The 21,309-nt window shown below is 40.6% G+C and overlaps 2 protein-coding genes across 4 annotated transcripts; both read left to right on the top strand.

The window, feature by feature from the left end:
- The first annotated feature begins 1,619 nt into the window (after nucleotides 1-1,619).
- On the top strand, nucleotides 1,620-7,917 carry LOC143335560 (uncharacterized). Of its 2 annotated transcripts, none has more exons than XM_076755086.1 (2): nucleotides 1,620-1,760; nucleotides 3,388-7,917. In XM_076755086.1, exon 2 carries the CDS (start codon nucleotides 3,429-3,431, stop codon nucleotides 4,926-4,928), a length of 1,500 nt encoding a protein of 499 aa, XP_076611201.1. In that variant the 5' UTR covers nucleotides 1,620-1,760; nucleotides 3,388-3,428; the 3' UTR covers nucleotides 4,929-7,917. The 2 variants fall into 2 exon arrangements, with proteins under 2 accessions (XP_076611201.1, XP_076611200.1); XM_076755085.1 differs by having other exon boundaries at nucleotides 3,381-7,917.
- A 1,193-nt stretch (nucleotides 7,918-9,110) lies between these two features.
- LOC143335561 (uncharacterized) lies at nucleotides 9,111-18,483 on the top strand. 2 transcript variants are annotated; one of them, XM_076755089.1, is made up of 6 exons: nucleotides 9,111-9,238; nucleotides 11,952-12,728; nucleotides 14,695-14,889; nucleotides 15,004-15,226; nucleotides 16,814-17,025; nucleotides 18,427-18,483. In XM_076755089.1, exons 2-5 carry the CDS (start codon nucleotides 12,071-12,073, stop codon nucleotides 17,004-17,006), a joined length of 1,269 nt encoding a protein of 422 aa, XP_076611204.1. In that variant the 5' UTR covers nucleotides 9,111-9,238; nucleotides 11,952-12,070; the 3' UTR covers nucleotides 17,007-17,025; nucleotides 18,427-18,483. The 2 variants fall into 2 exon arrangements, with proteins under 2 accessions (XP_076611204.1, XP_076611202.1); XM_076755087.1 differs by lacking the exon at nucleotides 18,427-18,483 and having other exon boundaries at nucleotides 16,814-18,210.
- The last annotated feature ends 2,826 nt before the right edge of the window (nucleotides 18,484-21,309 follow it).

Genomic DNA, 21,309 nt, shown 5'->3' with positions numbered 1-21,309 from the left:
TGGAACTTTTGCTGAACCGCAGCCACTGTGGCCTCTAGTGGAAGGGAAATGATAACAGTACCACAAGTACAGAAGAAGAATCACAAAGTCAGTGAACTGACGCAGTGATATCAGTCACACAGTGATATATATAAAGTTCATAATAAAGCATACATAAACAGAAGCTACCAGTCAAACCAGACCAAGTACCCCATGACTGTGTCATGCACATACATGTGCTCAGCCCACATGGAAAGATGTGGACAAGACACCAAAATACAGTTGCAGTTGTGCTAAAGTGGCGCAAAGAACTTTGTCTCCTGTCCTGAACTGTTCAAAAATAATGCGCCACTAAAATTTCTTTCATTGAACATAACTCAGGTTTTTATAACCTTCCAATGAGAAGACCTCTTCGGGGAGGATGGACATTTAACTGAAAGGCAATTTTATTATCAAATAATTAATATGTTTCTCTAAGTAAAATTTAGAATATGGGAGTGTTACAGATTTAAATCAGTGTGTTTCTTCCATCACTGCAGTAGATGTTACACATTATATGTAGTCCCTCTGCACGGTCCATAATGATATCACAAATGTCGAAAAATGATTGATGCTTAACAAATTAGTCTGTAGGGGGCAGTGCTGAGCTACAGTCCCACAGTTGGTGTTTGGTTGAGGTAGCAAAGCCTATTCTAAAGTAAAAAACTTAATTTAAATTAGACCATTTACTCCACTACTGTAAATTATAGAGGTGAATATTGTCTTTGAGCTGGAGGTAATTTGCTTCTAAAAAATATGTTGTCAGAGTTTAAACAAGCTGGCATTATGCACAGTTGTTGCAGTTCTACATGAAAATACTTTTCTTTGTCATGCTCAGATGCTGGTAATGAAGACAGCTCATGCACAATTTAACAACAATTTCACGCTGAAAGCAATCAGTGCTCACAAAAGAGCCAAGATGAGCCAAAAGGGAGCTGAAGTACTTTTTACATTTGTAACTATATGATAACGCTTCGTGGGGATGGAGTCTCAAAATATGGTGATAACACTGCACATTTATCTTTTACAAATGTGAGTGGCTTCTGCATGTGATTCACAAAAAGGAACAGACAATCGTACCTTACATCCTGGGTAAGTTGTAACAGCACTTCAGCTAAAATAAAACCTATGTCAGATGTTGATGAAGTGACATTTAGGGCACATAAACCAAGCCAAACCATACCTTAAATATCTAGTATACTATGTACATTATGAAAATGCACTTAACATTGAGTATTTAAGCAAAGTAATAAAAAAAAATCAAAGTACTAATTTCTATACACGCCAACATACATATTAACTATAAAGTACATTGAACCAAAATAGCAACCAATTAAAATTGATTAGACAGGAATTTGAAAGGAAAACAAGTCCGTAGAGACACTGAACCTGAGGGAATGGAACTGGCTGATGTGTAAAGCATCCTGGGTCTGCAGATAGCTGTGTGAAAGGATTAAAGAGGCGCCATAACAAATGTGGGTATAAATATTGCATGTGGGCTCCAGTATATGTGAGAAATCACAGGAACAGCCTGGGAGTCAGCGGGGACGCTGAGGCGGAACTGAAACTCAGCGCCGCAGTTTCCTTCGGAGCCTCGAAAACGTCACGGACACCCGGAAGCGATCGCAAATTTAAACAGCCATCACAACAACAATAAACGCGCACTTTCACTCTACGGGCTGTCTGATGCATCAATAATTTATGGAAAATTAAGCTAAAATCTTACAGGGGATTTCGTTAAGGTGAGATGTGCGCTCTGTCGATTGCAGTATTTTATCTGCCGCACGCCGCTAGCTACTCTTTCCATCGCCATCGATTCTGAGGCTGACTATTACCTGGAAAACAATCTGGTCCATAGTCATAGCGATTGTTTCAGGCCCTTATTCTGACCAAATTCAGTGTTCTTCAGATACAGTTGAGGATGCATGTGGATGTTTTAATTTTCCGGAATATCTGGCACATGTTACAATCTGTAAACATGCAGCGGAAGAACACAAATTTATTATCATTTGCATGCAGCGATATTAATAGTGCACGTGTTATTGCTAGCCTCCTCAGCACTTGACTGCCATACACCTTCCCGCCGTTGCAAGATTGTAGTGCAGAAAATAGACATAGCCGTGCAAAACCCACCCTATAAATAATAATAAAAACATGTAAACATTTTTTAATTCCTCTGCCAATATTTTTTAAAAATATGCACGTGCATGCTGTCTTATTCTGCAGACTGACGTGAGGTTGTTGATGAAGATGATAACATTTCACTACCTTTGCTTTTTTTTTGTGAAAAAGTATTAATATTATTTTCTAGCAAAAAAAAAAAAAGATTTTCAGTAATAATAGTTTTTTTCTGAATTGGAGAACGATTTTAAGCTGTTGCGAGTGGATCAGTAAAGTCAGGTGTAACCCTTAGATATAAATAATATTCAGACTTATTAATAAAATATACAAATATACTAATAATTATTGCCTTGAATTCTAAAAAATCATTGTGCCAGAATAAGAGAATAAACTCATTTAAATGTAACTAATGGTAACTGCTGCATTTTAGTAAATCACGAGTCATCAGAGAGGGATCACTTTGTTTTCATATTTTAAAGACATACAGTATGTGGCCAAAAGTCAGTGGACACCTGATGATCACACCCATATGAGTTTGCTTAACAACCCATTCTTAAACCAAGGGCATTAATGTGGAGCTAAACCCTCTTTCCGTATGTTAGCTGCCACTGTTCCCGGAAGATTTTCCACAAGATTTCGGAGTGTGTGTGTGTGTGTGTGTGTGTGTGTGTGTGTGTGTGTGTGGGAATGAGCCCACTCAGCCAAAAGAGCATTCTAGTTCCTCCAAAGGTGTTCAGTAGGGTTGAAGTCTGGGCTCTGTGCAGACCAGTCGAATTCCTCTTCACCAGACTTGTCTTTATGGACCTTACTTTGTGCAGATGGGCACACTCATGCTGGAACAGCAAAGGGCTGTTGGCTAAAATATCTTCGTATCCAGTGGCGTTCACTGGAACTTAGGGGTCTAGCCCAAACCTTGAAAAACAGCCCCAGACAATTATCCATCCTCCACCAAACTTTAAAGTAGGCAATATGCACTCTGGAAGGTACTGTTCTCCTGGCTTTGGTGGATGCACCAAAGCCAGAATCGTCCATCAGACTGCCAGATAGTGAAGCGTGATTCATCACTCATAACCCTGTTGTGTGTTTTGAAAAATGACTTAATGGAGTATCAAAGTAGTTGCTGTTTAATTTTATTTTGACTATTTTTTTAACTAAACAGAAGCTCTACTTAAAACAAACATTTTTCTTTGTCGTGATTTTACTGTTGTCCTGTCCTGTTAATTGTGCCTCTTAATGTTCAGTTTACAGGTGAAAACCTGACAGAGGCAGTCCAAACTGACGACACCAGTATGGAAGAGGAAATAAGGAGAGCTGAGAGAGGACAAGGAGATGCTGCGAGCAAAGGGGGACAGTCCAGTGTAGACACGTCCAACAACAGTCCAGCTAAAAGAGGAAGGGGGAGGCCACAAGGTTCAAAGAAGCTGAAGGTTTGTGTTACAGACGTTAACCTAATGGAGCTGGTTTCAGGCATTTCCAACGGTGGGCCTACACAGCCCCAGAGGGGACGAGGGCGTCCAAAACTCACGAAACACACAGAGCAGCAAGGGTCAGGAGACGACGATGCTAACTCTGTGCAAACTCGCAGGGGTCAGGGAAGGCCGAAAGGGTCCAAAAAACTGGCTGATGATGAAGACAATGGTATGACAGATCTTTCTCCTAAGAAAAGAGGCAGGCCAAAAAAGTCTCTCAGCAAAGGCAGCCTTGATAAGGCTGATGTGGAAGAATTACCGAATGGTGGGTCGGATACGCCAAAAATGGGAAGAGGTCGTCCAAAAGGATCCACGAAGCGCAAATCAGAAAATTTAACAAGCAGTCAAGAGAATGAAGGCAGTTCTGTAACACCGAGGAAAAGAGGTCGACCAAAAGGCGCTCTCAATTACACAAACAGGCTGGACAGAGAGGTGAGCAGTGACGGGGAGGCGGAAGCTGATGGAAGCCTGAACTCACCGAAAAGCAGGAGAGGTCGGCTGAGGAAGGTGGAGGTGAATAACGCAGAGGAGTCGACACAGGATACATCGAACGGCATCTCCAAGACCCTGCGGAGAGGAAGGGGAAGGCCAAGAAAAACCGTTCAACAGGGGAGCAGAGAGAAACAAGAACTGGTTACAGATGACTCCCAGCCAGCAAAGAGGGGAAGAGGTCGACCTAAAGGCTCTTTAAACAAGAAACCCCCTGTGTATAAGGTGCACAGTAAGGTGGGCCAGCCTCGGAGAGTACATGTCCTGCCCTCAAAAGGGCGGCGTGGTCGACCGAGAAAACAACCAGCCAAAAGGGGACGGCCCAGGAAGTACCCTCTGCCGTCACCTGAGGAGCTGAAAAAGCCAAAAGTATGGAAGCCGCTGGGGAGGCCGAGGAAATACCCACGTGTTGAACCTCCAGAGGGAGCTCCACCAGCCCCTCGCCGAAGCCGCGGTCGGCCTCGCAAGTCGGCGTCCAAAAAAGGCGCTCACTTGCGCAAGAGTTTGCCTCCCACTCCATCGTCGCCACACAACCCCAACAACGGAACTCAGAGAAAAAGGGGCCGTCCCCCAAGTACTCCAAAAAGCCAAGAGGAGATCCCGCGGAAAAGGGGCCGCCCTAAAGGTTCAGTCAACAAAAACAAAGCCAGAAGTGAAACACAGCTCAGCAGCACACACGCCAACCATTCGAGGAGCGAGTCGTCTGCTGTTAGGGTGAAAGATGAAGATGAAGGAGAGTACGGAACAGACATGATGCCCATCGAGCATGGAAGCGATGATGAAGAAATGCTTGATCGGGACGCGAGCTTTGCATTTAGTAACCAGGCTTGATGAACGATCCTGGTCTGACCAAAAAAGTTGCTGTAGTAGTCGCCGTTGAAAACATTGAATACAATCTTGTCAATGAAAACACGTTTTTAACATTTTGTCAGTCAGGTAGGCTAGATATTCAGCAGCTCCTCTGTTTTCCTGACTAACTTCGTAATGTTTTATTGTGTTTGATTTCTAAAAATGAAATACTCCATTCCTGTCATCTGAGTAAGCCGTAGTACTAATAATCTTTTACTAGAACTGGCATGTATAGTTTATTATGATAGACTGATTGGTCCAGTTTTCATTTAGCTTTCAGATGTAGTGTTTGTCAGTTTAAATGTAACCGTAAAACATTTGCTGGGAATAACTTGTATGGAAAAAAATCCAAACAAATGTTGGAGAGATGAGGGTTAAAAAAAGAGAAAGACGCTATAGAGAGCTGAAGTCATGACGTCCCATCCAGGCTAACTTCTGTAACTCAGTGCAGTCTGTCATTCAGCATTTCCCTCATCGGTCTTACTGGAAAAATGAAACGTGTTCCTGGGGTTTATTATCCATTCCTCTATGAGAAACTGGCACATGAATACAGAGCAACACAGAACTCAATCACATTCTTTGAACATGTAAACGAGGAGTTTGCCAGCTGATATCAAAACACTCGCCTTCTCTTATGATACTGCTCCTCTAGCCAAGACCTGCTACCTGATGGTCAAGTGTGGTTTTATCATTTATCATCTGAGTTTAAGATGAGTCATCAAAACTAATGTAATGTTTTATGGGAAAAGGGAGGAGATGGATTTTAATATGAAGATAATGATCTTTTTTTTTTTTTTTTTTTTTTAAACCAATGTTTGGCATATAACAAGGGATAACATGTCATCACAGGGTTAGAGTGTGAGTAATGTGTGTTTTTTTTTTTTTTGTTTTAACTTGAGACTCTTCAAGAGGTTATGGTTGCCATTTTAAAATAACAATGTATCAAATGACGAAACGAAAACAATGTGAAATGGATCAATCGTAGTGATGAACCTTCAGAGAATTATGACCCGAATCTGCAGCTTTGTAGAGCTTTATAGTTTCAGCTCATCGTTCACCGTCTGGCCCACAGCTCAACTGTTTTGGTTCACTCTCACGGCTCTCATAGCTGTTTTAAGAGAAACACCTGTACACCAGCTCAGCATCAAGCAGGCACTGTTAGCCGCTAGGTGCTGAATTTAGCGGAGCATCTAACAGCTAAAAAGCCAGATGTTTCCTTCAGGAACAGCTGGATGAGCGTGACTTCGCGAGGTGGCCACAAACACGACTCCAGATAAACTATGTTTCTCTGTAACTGCTGGATGGGTAAATAAGCAACTGTCTGCTAACAATATTGGCATAGCAACGTAATCGTAGATGATATGCCAATTAGCCCCCAAGTGGCCACAGCAAGTATTGCAGGTATAGCGAGTTCAGATCAAAGATTCACAACGTGAGGAGTTGAAATATATATATTATATATATATATTGTTTCCATAGCAAAGACTCTCTGTATTTCTGTTGTTAGTGCAAGCTTTTCAGGCTTTTTTTGTAGCATCTTTAATATATGAATGAGGATGGTGATAGTGAATTACTTACTGCAGTTGCTTTTCCTGTATTGATGAATCAACCAGCTGAGTTTGTAAGTGACTTGACCAGCTGGCTTTGCTACGAGCTGATTGGCTGTTGAAACAGGTGATGTGCCTTAGTTGTAGAACCAGCCACTGGTGACTGGAAAAGCTTGAGTCGAGCTAAGATCGTCCAGTTCGCACCACTGCAACTTTTCTTAAATGGTTTCATGTCATAGAGAATCTTTGGTCTGAACTGGGCTTTAGTTATTTGCGTTATTTAAAATGTTGACGCAAGTTTTTTTTAGAACTGCAAAGATAAATGGATTTGTTGTCAACTATTAAATCAATGGCTAACTATTTTGATAATTGATTAATTGTTTTGAGTGATTTTTTTAAGGAAAAAAAAGCCAAAATTCTCCAATTTCGTCTTCTTAAAATGTGAAAATTTTGTGCTTTCTTCCCTCCTCTATGACAGTAAACTGAATATCTCGTCATCTTGGGCTTCGGGACAACAACTAATCGATTAATCGAGAAAATGATCGACAGTGAAAGTAGTCGTCGATTGAAGCCCTTTATTTACTTATTTTTCTGCTTCTGGAACACAACCCACATGTTGCGGCTTCGCTTGGCTCTCTATTGAGTGTCTGCGAGGAGAGATTAAGGCCTTCGAGATAAAATATGTCAAAGTAATGTCATGATTTTCTCAATGCCATTTCACAGTCAATCATGTCTTCTTATTTGTTTTGCCTTAATTGCCAAAGCTTTGAATGTACCATCAGTCACCATTACTTAGATCAGTGAGTGGTCGTGCACAGATCAGCCTCTCGTGACATGCATTCCTGGACAGAACGAACCGCTCTGTGTCGAACGCCTTCCCGCCGCTCACAGTCTCCCTGAAGATTTCCTCCTCCACTTTGACCTTTTCCTTTTTTAGTTTCAGCACTTGTGGAGTTGCACTAGCTATTTCACTCTGTCCTCTAAATGTTTACGTGTAACTGTGAAGCCTTTTTTTTTTTTTTTCTTAGACTTTTGGGACTGTCATGAGATTAAACTCAAATACTTGGATTGATTTCACATTCATTTATTTGTTTTTGAGCACCTAGTGTAAAAAAAAAAACAAACTATGTGACATGATTTGCACATCATTATTACTGATATTACCACCTTTATGGTCGGGTCAAACAATTGAAGTTTCTAAATGCCAAAATGTGCTTCGGTGCGTCAAGTTCTCATATGTAAAAAGAATGTGAGATGGGGACGGAAACGGAGGTTTAAGGTTTTGAAAACCACGTTGAAATTTGAACTGGCTTTGTGAAGTCAAATAATTTTAAGTGGACATATTTGGATTTTGTGTGTTTTGAACAAGAAGTCAATAATTTGTGAGATTATGCTTAAAATAAAATGTTGATCTTGCCGTTTTATGAGGCGCAGTGTGGTGTGATGCTTTGGTGTTTCCCTTTTTTACCCCCCAGACAGATCACATGACTAAATGATGGAGGTAAATGCATAGGCAGTATGTAGCTGTTGATTATAGCGTTTGTGGGTGGCAGCTCCACCCTCACCAGTCCTGTTTGATGACTTTACTGAAGAGCTATGCACCTTATTCAGACTGAAACAAAGGCTGTGTAAATTTGACAGATGACTCACTCCTAACTAGAAAACCAGTGTAGGTCAGGATCTGTGTAAAAAAACAAAAATATTGTAGAGGAAATATACTATCCTTAGCATTATTTTTCAGCTATCATGACCAACTCCGAGCTAAGTTGTATTTTAATATTTCTCTCATGTTATATATGATTTTAGTTCAGTTTTAGCCGTAAGTCCTTGCTTTTAGGCTGAGTAGTCTCTTAATACTTCAAAGCAGTTTTACTCAGAAAATGAATTCATGACTACTGAAATAATTTACTACTTACCATTTTTAAGTTCTTGCTTGCTAATCAAACAAGATACATATCCACACGTCATGCAACATCAAGTGTCTGCTGGCATATGGAAACTGGGGATTATAAGATCTTTTTGTTTGTTTTAACTTTGCTGGAAAAAGTCGTTGAGCATAAGATCTGTAAATCTGTGTTAGTTAAACATTGACAAGATGGTAAGTGATGGCATGAGTACAGATTTACCGTTGTAATGTGAATGAAAACAATATAAAACTTTTATCAGGAAGTAAGTGTGTAATGAAGAAAGGGAAATATATATCTAAACTAAAGGTGCTTTGAGATTAGTGATAGTTTGGATATATGGCATATGACTGACTGACTGATGCTAAATGTCAATAAAAAATAAAAGAAAAAAAGGCAAATAAAATAATGAAATCAGAGAAAATGAATTTGGCCTAGAATTATTTTGTCAAATGCAGAGACGAACAAGTTATTGAGTGAATGATTCAGGCTCAAAAGGGAACACATTACCTCCGTCTCTGTAAAGGTTTCAACCCCGAAAAAGCTCCTTTAAGGAGCCCAAGAGGTGTCATGGAGAGACAAGAAGCACTAGTTTGTGCTCTTTTTCAACGGTTCATACACAGGGCAGAACTTTGCGGTGACATTTTCGGTACGCGGGAAAAGAGGCGGAGTGATACCTCCTCACTGTTTCCTCCTCTGTGCTGAAAGAATGGCTTGAGCACCTGGTCACACCTGCCAGGTTACTTCTTGCCCCATTGGCGAGAAAGTAGAGAGTAGTGAGCTCGCAACTTTACACGCAAAGTTGCGGATAGTTTCGGTGATGTGACCGCGGTAAAAACAGGTACGTTAACGGCTAACTTTCAGTATTGTTCTGTCGTAAATGCAGAGCGGCTAAACAAGTTTGAGCTCGAGGGCTAGCTTGAAACTGCGTTCCTCTCTTCAATGGCTAACTACACCACCTGTAATGTAGATAAAGGAGTTAAAAAGTAAAACCTTCACTCCTCACAACAAACTCTGGACCTTAACGCCGATAACAAAGAGCTGTTAGTAAGAGTAATCCAACAGTATTAACAGTTTGAGTCTACGTCCGTTAAATGGAAGCTGTTCACGTGTTAGCATGACAAAATGTGTCACTTGTAATGTGCTGGTGGTTATTTTTAGCCAGAACTACTTTCATGGTTAAATTTTTAGGTTTAAAAGGCGTTTAAAAAGCGGTTATGGTCGCCGGGGAATAGACGCATAAAACAGGTTCAGAAGTCAACTGAGAAAGTATTTCCTGTTGAAAAGACGTTAGAAGTGGTGCTGCAGTCAACGTGAAAGACGTTTAAAACAAACTATTTGAAGACGTTGATCAAACGTTCATGTTCAGACCACGTTTTACCGGGATTTGGAGTCCTGGCTTTAAACTTTGTTGTTTGGTTGTGGTTTTTGTAAAATGACGCCATAAATGAGCCATTAATTACACATTTCCAGTGAAATATGGTCTAAACGTGCTCGTTGAACGTCTGCAGAGTCTGAAAAAGGTTCACCTTTGAACGTCTTTTCACACGTCATCATAGTCGCTTTTTAAACGCTTTTTCAACTGAAAAATGTCCAGTTTTTTTTTAATGTGGCATATCAGTGTAGGACTTGTTAATACAGAAAAGCATGACAGTGAGTGTAGGTGAGACGGGGACAACTGTAACGTCTGAAATTGTGCCAATCAGAGAGGAGACAGTCTCCCTGAATGTGGTCCGTGATGATGGCTGTCTGTCTGTAGATGGACAAACTGATGTCTCACACTTGTTTTCTGCCAAGATTTATGAATGTCTCAAAGTGTCTTTTTCACCTACAGTATTGTCCTCCTGCCGTCTTAACCGTTAATATCTCCGATTTTTAATCTGATTGTTAAATACTGGCCAGAAATCAATATGTTTTTATCAGCTGTTTTTGGTTTGTGATAGTCGCCTTGTGTTGAAACTCAGATTCAAAAGCTGGTTGGTGCCGATACATTTTTACACATATTAATCAAAGGACATTTGGAACAGCTCAAATTACAGCAGTCAGAATCGAGACAGAACCATTAGAAATTGTTCATCTCTTTCTGTAATTATATGATTAATTATACTCCTTTAATTAGACTGGAATTAATCGTCCAATGGATGTTAAATTGTTTTAAGTATATCTATATTCTTGGGGGTTTATTGTAGTTCTTGGTATTTATATGAAGGCATTATTATATGCTTTTACAGTTGTCCCTGCACATGTTACATTGAACTTCTATTGTTTTAATCAATACTGTGACTCCAACATTGCTTTTAATAACTTTTGAACACGGATACAAATGACCTACATAAGAACTGTGTCCAGTAGTTCAGGTTTTTGAGTGATGACATCAGAACATGTCACAATAGCCCAGTTTCTCCAAACTAAGACACTGAGAAGAAGAAGAAAATCTCTCCTGAAACCAGACTCAAAGACCCTTTTTGAGATTAGAAATATAAATCTACATTTTAAACCTCAAAATTTGACTTTTCTCAGAGTTCAGAAATCTATTACAGCCAGTCCAGTCCAGCCTTGGTTTATACGTCTGCATCTCAGTCACAACAACACAACTGCTTCCTTTTAAAGCTGTTTCCTGCTGTTGTTGCAGTCTGCTGTATGTAGTTGGACAGCCAAAGTCCATGTTTATTTCATGTTTCCAGAGAACAGGAATGCAGGCATGTTTATATAGCTCATTACTCACTTTATAGCTGAATTCTATCAGTGTTTTCTGTTAATAATTGGCCTTACAGAAGCTGGGTTTGACATGCTTGGAAACTTCTCCAAATGCCTCTTTAATATTCAAAATATAAGTGAACTTTAGCTTTAATTGACGTGAGATTTGGTCATTTGTGTAGCTGGTCTGAATGAAGTGTGTTCAGAAAGCATCACTCTGTCATCTGATCTGAACTGTATAATATTCCCTCTGCATATTTTACATATTGTTGACATTACAGTTCAGGCTGTTAGTCTTGGAGAGAGATTATTGTTAGTATTTTAAATTTCAGGAGGTAAAAGGTAAAACTGCCCTGGGGTTTGTGCAGTAGTCTTGTGTAGTTCTGTGCTGTGTATAACTTTGTTTTATTGTCGTTGTTGAAGTCAGAACTGCAGTTCAAGTTTCCCCACACAGACGCTGAAATATATTAGAGTTGACTTGATTAGTCAATTAATGGAGCTAATCGTTATTTGCAGCCCTTTAACATGACTTTGGCTGTATTAACAGGGCTGAAATGAGGAGAAGGTGCCGTATTGTTATCTCCTTCACATAAGTGGACATAAAGCTGATATCCACAAAATTCTTCAGCATTCGACACTTAGATCAAGGGAAGAGTGTATTTATAGTAAAGTTCAAGTGGAATTTGCCTCCTTTTCTGACATGAACTCAGACTGACTGACAGCTGCACAAACTTGCTCTTTACACTGTGTTGGCCTGTCAGGGTGAGTCATGTAGGACAACACACATGATGAACAGTGAACTTTGATTTTTTTGTGTGTGCATGGAGCTGAAGGAAGACTTTTTTCTCTCTTCACAGAAGAAAAATTGGGCCAAAAATGACTTAGCAACTGGAAGAAGCTTTGCTAATAGCTGAACCCTCGACAGTGCAACAGGTATTGACTGAAGAGAGAGGAAATTACATTTAGAAGCTCCAGGATGTCTGGCCAAGGTGGTTTGATCTCAGACGAGGTGGTACTTTCACCTGCCGGTCCAACTGCAGAGCCACAAATAGCCCCAAAAAAGCCACAAGATAGCAACAGCATAGAGGGAAGAGAGGAGTACTCAAAGGAGGAGGAAGAGGAAGTGACCAGCTCCGCTCTTCTGGAGCCCAGCACTCTGCCGTGGCCCGGAGACAAAGACAAGAGGCCTCAGACGGACAAAGACGATGGCGTCTCGGAGGCTGAAGAGAGGGACACCGGGATCAGCGGAGGAAGCCAGGACCTGTCGGAGGAGCTGAGCCAGGCGGAGAGCGACAGAAAGAGCAAAGCCAAATGGAGGGAGAGCATGCCCGAGGGCGAGAGGTGGAGGGACGACGAGATCGAGGTGCAGCGGGACGACAAAGGGGATGGCTCACTGGCAGATGATGAAGAAGAGGAGGAGGAGGAGGAGGAAGACGAAGGAGAGTCAAATTGGATCTCAGAGAAAGCAGGTCAAGGTTTCACTCCGAAAGTCACGATCGTGCATCCGTCCGGCAAAGAGGTTCCAGAGGAGAGCCGGCTCTATGTAGAGAGGGCAGAGGAGAAGGAGCCGCAGATGGAGCCCGAATCAGAGGGACACTTTTACCCAGAGTGGACAGAACAGGACGACAAGTACCGTGAGTGTGACACACAAACTGGACTTCACTGCATCTGAGCACACGTCTGTTAAGAATTACACTAAATGAGTTCAAAGTTATTCACTGATTGTCAACAATAAGACACACTTCTGCCAGCAGTGTATGAGTGACATTTAAGACAGAGGATGTGTTTGACCTGAGCAGCAACAGCCAATCACAGACAAGGATTTACTCTACATCTGCACATTGGCTGAAATAGAAACAGAAAGAAAACCAGACTGGAGATGGAAAGACATTCAGAGGTTCATTAGAGAAATCATAACAACAAGAATTTATTATTGACAAGATCAGACAAGATGGAGGCATGCAAAGTGACTGCCAACAGAATCAGTGCTGCCTTTATTCTTGTTGATTGCACCCCTGATAAACGTAAACACACTAAAACAAAACACAACAAATGGTCACAGTTACTAGATTGCAATACATTAAATCTCAACCATCGTTATTATTACTTTCTTTACTGTTTCATGTCACAACGCGCACCCATTAAAAACAAAAGCACAAAAATCTTTTATGTACCTTTTCACGTATGAATTTAAGTAATGTTATTAACTGCACATAATGCGTAGATGTGTAAGTCAAGTATACCACACACAACATGAGCAAAATCAGATTCTCCATAGGAAACTAAATTTAGTTAGAAGCTGACATAGTTGGGGGAAAAACAACCCTGGATAGACAATAACAACAAGCAACTGCATTATTTTATCTTACTATTTTCATGCAGAAACAAAAAAAACAGGTCTTGAAGAATAAAACCTGGATTCCAGAGAAGTTGGGACACAACTACCATTAATACAGGCCTGCTTTCATTGAAAAACGCAGTATTGTCAGAAAAATCTCAATTTAATTTTCCTTAAACCATTCAGCCTTCACCATAACTACGGCTTTTACACATTAATTAATATCACTTATTCTTCTCATAACTGCTGCTACAGTACCCCAATGGACATTATACGTTCCTGAATTAATTACCCACCTTCCAGGCAGCAGTTTCCATTCACTCCACTGCGATATTAAAAGCAACTCATATGATCTTATTTGCTTAAGAATCGTTTTAGTTTTAACCATTTTGCTCACATGGATTACAAATATGGTAATGCAGCTGAAAGTGAGGACTGTTGTGACAACTCTTCCCTGATGGTGCGTTCAAGAGCATGTGGTAAACCCAAATTCCTAACAGTAATTTTCTTTTTTGTCCGTAATAATGTCTTGTTTTTGATAACACCTGCGTGTTTCCTGCTCTGAAAAGTCAAAATTCTGCTGAGAAAAAGGTCAATTATTTAGACAATAATGTCATATAAAAGTTGTTTTAAGCCTTTATTAGTGAGACATGAGAGGAAGCGAGGAGACAGAATGGTAGTGGGTGACAAGGTACTCAAAACGGGGCTGTCGCGGCTCATGATTGGTGCCATAAACCCCTGAACCATCAGAGCGCCCCTTGCATCAGATTTCTTAATCCCCTAATCCTTTGTTAATAACTATTTGGTCATTTCCTGCCCAAATGTAAAGCTATTAAATCATATTAAGGCCAGTTTAAGTAAGATTATCATTAAGACAGATGCTACTCCGTCACTGTGATATTAAATCTTAAATTTAGAGAAGAACAGAGGACAGTCTTTATTAAATCATTTAGTATATTCGAAGCGATCATTTGATGAGCTGGTCACATATCAGATTGCTGAGCACATTTTCACTCTGTGAGTAAGTGAGTCACTGCACGCTGAGCCTCGTAGCGCAGCGTAATGATCTCTTCTCTCCTTAATCAGATATAATTACATGTCTTGAGATGAATCATGCCATGCCTTCAGTCTCAGTCTCATCCTCTTTGTCTTGCTGTCGCTGTCTGGTCCCAGTACAAAATTTTTTTGACACTGATTTTCTGCACTTGATATTAAATAAGAATCACTTTGTGTCTGAAATCCTGGTGTTTTTTCCTCCTCAGTCCTGTGTGAGCGTCTGTGCAGTGACAGACTGAAGGTGATTCTGGCGCTGGTGGCTGCAGGGGTCCTTTTCCCGCTCCTGGTGTGGGGAGGCTACGCCCTCCTTCCCTTTGACTCGCCGCTGCTGCAGAGCGCCCCCCTCAGGGTGGTGTACACTCTACGCTGCTCCTTCTTCGCCATGATCCCCATCCTGCTCGGTAATACCTCGTTATGTCTGTGAGTTAATATGTAAAAAGAACACAGTAAGACATGAACGAAAACAACTTTACAGAGAATAAAAGCAGGTAACCTCGACCCTCGTGTGTCCGCAGGCGTGGTGGTGGAGGGTGTGGCCCAGCTGCGCTACAGCTCCCTGAAGCCCCTCTATCAGAGCAAACTGGTGAACAGAGAGGTGGCTGTGCACTGGCACTACGTCAATGAGTCGCTGGCCCTCTTCCTCTTCTTCTTCCTGCAGCTCGCTGTCATGGCAACCTACATCAGCCAGGACCTGGTGAAGCTGGTGCCGCTGCTCACCATCATATTTGCTTTCGGCAGGTACGGGTGTTCGCCGTCACACGCTGTTGAATGTTTTGTGAGGGGACTGTGAGCCCGAACAGTTCAGAGGTTCATTCATAATGTTGACACTGAAAAGTCCAGCTTCCTTTTTAGATTTTAAACTTAATCAGAGAAGATGTAAATACTTTCAATCTCAGTGGAAAAACGGGTTGTTTTCGTTTGGCTTTTGAAAAGCCAATAATGTGAATAAGACCTAACAGGACTGACAGTCTGCAGCCGAGCTGGTTATCAAGCAGCTGGATTTCTGAAACACACCAACATGATACCGTTAGACTCAGCTGTACAGCACACAGTGAAATGATCAGATGATCAGAGAGGATTACGCCAAATCCCCAGTTTAACCAGCATATCTGAACCACCGACTGTGAACAAATGCAGGTGAATGTTTAACTTATTAACCACACTCTCTGTCTGCTTATGGGTTTTGTATTTAAAGAGCTACTTCCTGTCACACCTTTGATTTGTTCTACTCACTGTGGCAAAGGTTTCCAGCGCTGATGGACTGTTACAACATGATTTTGGATACAGATGCATTGTCCTGCTCCAAATGAACTGGTTAAACTGGGGATGTGTTTCAGACCTGTCTGATTGCACAAGGTTGCATATCCATTTATGTGCCAGAGTTCAAGCTTTTCTTTCCCTTTTGTCTTTCTTTTCAGTAACACTTTCTACAAAGATAATGGAGGCATTCATACTGAATTATAATGTATCCATAACACATACACTCACAAACACACATAATGCTTTCTGACACACCGTATCAACAGTCACGATACATTATAGATGTGAGTTCTATAATAAGTAAAGTGTGACACATTTTCATACATATAAGAGAATCGATGATGCAGCAAATGTGATTATTATGTAAGAAGCCAAAATGCAAAGCTACTCTTTGTTATACTGAAGCATGCATCATTATAGATGCATCAGTACGTACTTCACTCTACCTAGAACACAGAATGATAACTTATGACACTGCATGGACTATTACAGTGCACTATGAGGTGTGTATAAGTGAGTATAGATAGCCATAAGGCAGCTCCTCACTTGATCCCCAGTCATTCTGGGATCACAGCTGATCGCTCTGAACATGTCTGCTATTCTTTATCATACCAACAAGATTCAAGAGTCATCCAAACATCAAGGCCTCTGAGCTTAAGCGCTGTGTTGTACAAGCCAGACTCTGGAGGTCCTTTTGCATTTCAGCATCAAGTTTCAGTTTCTGGCTACAGTCGGCTCTGAAGAAATACTCTCAGGCAGAATCAAATGCTCGATGAGGGAAAACTAGAACGCGTATAAAAGCATCTATTAAGTTATTAATCCAGATCCTTTGAGTCATCCAGCACACAAGAACGGATGAAAGGCAGGAAGGCGCTCAGCCATCTAACGCTCCTGCCGAAAGGCTGTACGAGATGATGAGGGGAGTGATTGGATCTTTTTGTCGTTATTTATCCAAATCAAGCTGATTTTAAATCTCCATCAAACAGAAACGGAGGCTCTGAGTGCGAGTGCGTCCCTCTCATCTGCCTCTGGAACTTATTGTTGGTGTTGTTTTCTGCGCTGCAGGCTGATCTACTGGGTCTGCCTCTCTCTGGGCAGCAGCATCAGGGGCCTCGGCTTCGGCCTCTCCTTCCTCCCCATCCTGGTCATGCTGGGCGTCAACCTGTACTACGTCTGCTCGTCGGTCGGACAGGGCGCCGTTTTCGACGTGGCACCGCCCACGATAGAACCTCCTCCGAGGCAGAGCTGGTGGGGTTAAAGGGCGACGTCCAAAAAAGGTGGTGAGGAGTTAAGAGACAAACGACTGTTTTCATATCTTGACACTCAGACAACTTGTTGTTCTGGTGTCCTTTGAAGTTGTAATCCTTCAGATTTCAGTCCTGGTGACACACATGGTTTTCATAGCAACAGCAAATGTGGCTTAATACTCCTTAGACAGCTGTTTACAGTCAAAAACACAACAGAAGTACAACATTGAGTAGCTCAGTTACTCCCTTTTAGCAGTCAGTGCTAACCATGGCGACACATACGCTGCGTTTTCTGTGGCTGTGTCACAATGAAAGCCAGGTGAGCGCTTTTAATGTGAAGCAGCAGTAGGAAGTATGTTCTTAATACAGCTGTGCCACAATTTAAAGGGAGCGAACATTCAGCTGATATCAGAGTTAAAACTGTGATACATACATGAATCATTCCCTGTCTGTCCCTTGTGCTCATAAAGGCTGTCTAAGCCAAGTGGGCACAGAGGGAAATGCTGAACATGGGGAAAAATGGGGTTTGACTTCATGAAGGTCTCAAGGATTACAACTTTTAGTATTTAATCCTTTCTTATGTTTCCTGAATCTTCCTCTCTGTTTAAAAAAAAAAAAAAGGAAAAAAACAGATGCCAACTATGTAGTAGTTAAGAAAGGAAGTAGAAAAAGTTTACGTACACCAACAAAGCTCTTATCTGCATGCAACTGAAAACTGAAAACATCCTCCAATGCAAATGTTTGAACAGTCTGCACCTTCTTTTCCTTTTGAGCTGATAAAATCCAGTTTCAGAAGAGTTTCAGTGTGAGTCATCCAGCGTTTGGATGTGATGAGACGTGAAACCTGAAACCTGTCAGTTATAAGCACAGAATCAACTGAACAGTGTCAAAACCAAATATTTAAGGGATTTATTAGATTTTTTATATGGATTCTTAACATTAAGTTGTTTTACGAGTTCTCTCCTTTGTGTTGTCACCGACTGGCATTAATGGTAATCTGAAAGCTTAATATTTATAACTGTTTGTTCTACGTATCAAAGGCTTTCTTTGTTTATAGCAGCATTAGTCGTCGGGCTATTTGTTGTCACTTTTCTTTATTGTTAAGGATGTTTTGTTCAGTGCACAAGTACTTAAAGATCAATATTTGGGACTTTGAATGAGTTCAATAAAGCTTCATTAACAAATCTGATCCTGTGTGCAGCAGCTGATAGCTCAGATCCAAATGACTTTTGTTGATTTATCTGTCCAGCCAAGAACAACAGCGAGCACAATTATAGTTCAGGTGGCAAGTTGTAAATGTGTGTCGTCTGTGATCATGATTCACGAGGCAAGTTTCAGCAAGACCAAATAGTCGGTGCCCAAATTCAAAACCAGAAAAAATGTGGCCAGGCTTGAACCACAGCTGGCAAACTGCAGGTTGTCTTCCTGCAGGTGACGAAAGTGCAGCGTCATGGTCGAAGTTGGCAGAGGAGGAAAAACTCACACCAGAAAAATGAGTCAAAACACGAAGACGGAAATCCTTCAACTCTCAGTCAAGTCACAGAGGGAGGATCTGTTCATGTTTACTGTCAGGCTACATGATGGAGGAAAAACTACCCAAAAGCAAACTGTAAGTGCCACTTTGACATGAGTGCATCAGTAAAGACAATAATTAACATTTACGTAGTTTTAATTCTCAATACTCAGTACTGAATACTTTACTGTGGGTGAATGACCTCTGTCTTTTTCAGCACTCGGTGTGTGCTTGTGTGTACTCGCATCACTTGATATCAAACTTTTAGGTGAGCGGACGTGTTACAACTTGTGCGAGAATTCCAGTGAGTTTGTTCTCTCGACCTGAACTAATGCTGCACTCACATTAGAAAATGATATAATCCAGCACAGAGCTGCAGCCTCAAACCTCCTGCATCTGTCCACGCTGCGGTCGTACAAAGAGCAGATGAAGTTTGATTCTGAGCACAGTGTGGAATCAGTAGAAACACTTTGACTGCAGGGATGAAAGCAGCTTCAAAATCTGTAAAAGTAAAAAAAGAATACAGGAAGTTTTCAGAGCCTTTCTTCTTCAGACTTTTTTTTTTTTTTAATCAGGCTTCACACATTACTCCACAATGACAAGCAAAAACAGTTTTTTTTTTTTGAATGTTTGCCCATTTCCGCAAGTATTCAGACCTTCATTTAGTGCTTGGTTAAAGCACCTTTGGCAGCAACGACGGCCGCAAATCTTCTTGGAAACGATCGGACAAACTTGGCACATATCTTTTGAAGTTTCTCCCGTTCCTCTGAGCAGACTCGTTCGAGCTCGGCCAGGTTGTTTGCGGAGCGTTGGTGTGAAGCCATTTTCAGATCTCTGCAGAGATGCTGTATGTGGTGCTTGACTTCTTCCAGTGAGGAAGGATGGAAGCTGTCGTGCACTTGGGCCTTTTGCATGCTGCAGAGTTTTCTTGTCCTTCTGCAGATCTGTGCCTTGACGCAATCCTGTCTCTCAGGTCGACAACAATTACGTCCAATGACTTCAATCATTGATAGAAGCAGGACGCACCAGAGCTCAAGTGCTCCAACTGAGTGTCCGAACAAAGGATCTGAATTATGTAAGTGAGATATTTTAGTCTTTTATATTCAGTACGCTTACAAAACACTCAAAAACCTGTTTTTGCTTTGTCATTGAGGAGTATTTGTGTGTATCCCGAAGAGAAAAGAAATGGAACTGAACCCATTTTAGGATGAGTGAGTCTGAAACATAACACTGTGGAAAAAATTAACAGGCTGAAAACTTTCCACACGCACAGCATGACACAGATCCATCCACCCAGCAGTATAGGAAGTAGTTAAAATTAGCACCAACAGTAAAATGCTTCTTACAGAATAAGAATAATCAAACAATGTATAAAGGCTGTAAACAACAATTATTTTTATAATCAGTTAATCTGGCCACTATTTTCTTGAGACCTGGTCCATAAGATGTGAGAAATAATTACCCAAAGCCCACCGTGATCATCATCATCAGACCCAAACCAAAGTGACTTACTTCAATATTAAGATTAAGAAGCAGAAAATTGTCACATTTGAGAAGCTGGAACCAGAGAAATTTAAGAATTTTTACTTAAAAAAAAAAGAACTTGAACAATTGATTGATGTTCTGTTGATCAACCAAATGTCTGAGAACACTCACAGGATCATTTTCTGAATCACAAGTACTTTAACTTGATTCATGAACTTCAAACCAATCCTTCTCCTTCTGTTGTCAATGCAGGACTTTCCTACTAGTACTTTTCTCGTATTGCAGTAGCACTACTTATTCAAACACAAGATCCCAATGCTCATGAATGTTATTAAAGCTAAAACGATAGAACACCAGACAAAAACAGAATATTAAAGTGAACGAAGGTGTTATTTTTGTCGCTTGTTCGTTAAATTGTTTAATCTCGCCGTTTCAGCCGTCGTCGACTCGCCCGCTCAGTCGCTGCTCACCTCACAGGAGGTCACGAGCGATCAGCTAAATTTAGCAGCGAGTTATCACTGAATGTGTGAAATGAAGCTTCATCGCATGCGTTTGTGACTAAAGACAAGCCAAGGATGAAGAGGGACAAAAAAAAAAAAGACAATAAACTGAAAGAGGAATTTGACTGATTTTTTTTTTTTGGTGAATTTAGAAAGAGATTTTTGCTTTGTTGCCCAGTAGAAACAGTCAGTGGTTCGCCTTTTTCATCATGACGACAGTTTAGAAAATAAACCAGACTCAAATTCATTTCACTCAGTTTGTCTATTTAATATATAAAATACGGTAAAACATACGCAAAAAGGGTAAGGTCTCAAGGGACTTGGATACTTTGGTACAACAAACACTTTTTTGTAAAAGCGGTATAGAATTTCAATAACATATCAGTGCATACTTTGTATATGAAAATATACACAAATTGTATATCATTCTCAAAAAAACAACAAAAAGAAATATTTTCTTTACAACAAAAACCCAAAGCAGACTAGCTCAACACAATATATTAGCTATAAATTTCATCTTTAGTATTTCATATGCTACATTATTCTGAGTTGTTTTAAAACCCATTTGTGATGCATGTCCTGTATCATTACTGTACGTAACATAAGTTTTGTTGTTACCTGTATCCCATGCATTTACATTTTTCAAATTTTATGAATTACTAATTTCAGTTGTTTCCCGTTTTTATAAATATATTCTATATCTTAATTAAAATTGCAGCATTTAACTGGTATTTCCTTCATTGCATTTGCTAATACCACAATAACTGATCGTGCAATTTTCAGCAAGTTGTTTAAAAAAAGGAAACCAGTGCTATA

Source organism: Chaetodon auriga, chromosome 17, assembly GCF_051107435.1.
Source record: "Chaetodon auriga isolate fChaAug3 chromosome 17, fChaAug3.hap1, whole genome shotgun sequence".
NCBI lineage: Eukaryota > Metazoa > Chordata > Actinopteri > Chaetodontiformes > Chaetodontidae > Chaetodon > Chaetodon auriga.
The sequence above is the reverse complement of the archived record's forward strand: the minus strand, read 5'-3'. Positions and strand labels throughout refer to the sequence as shown.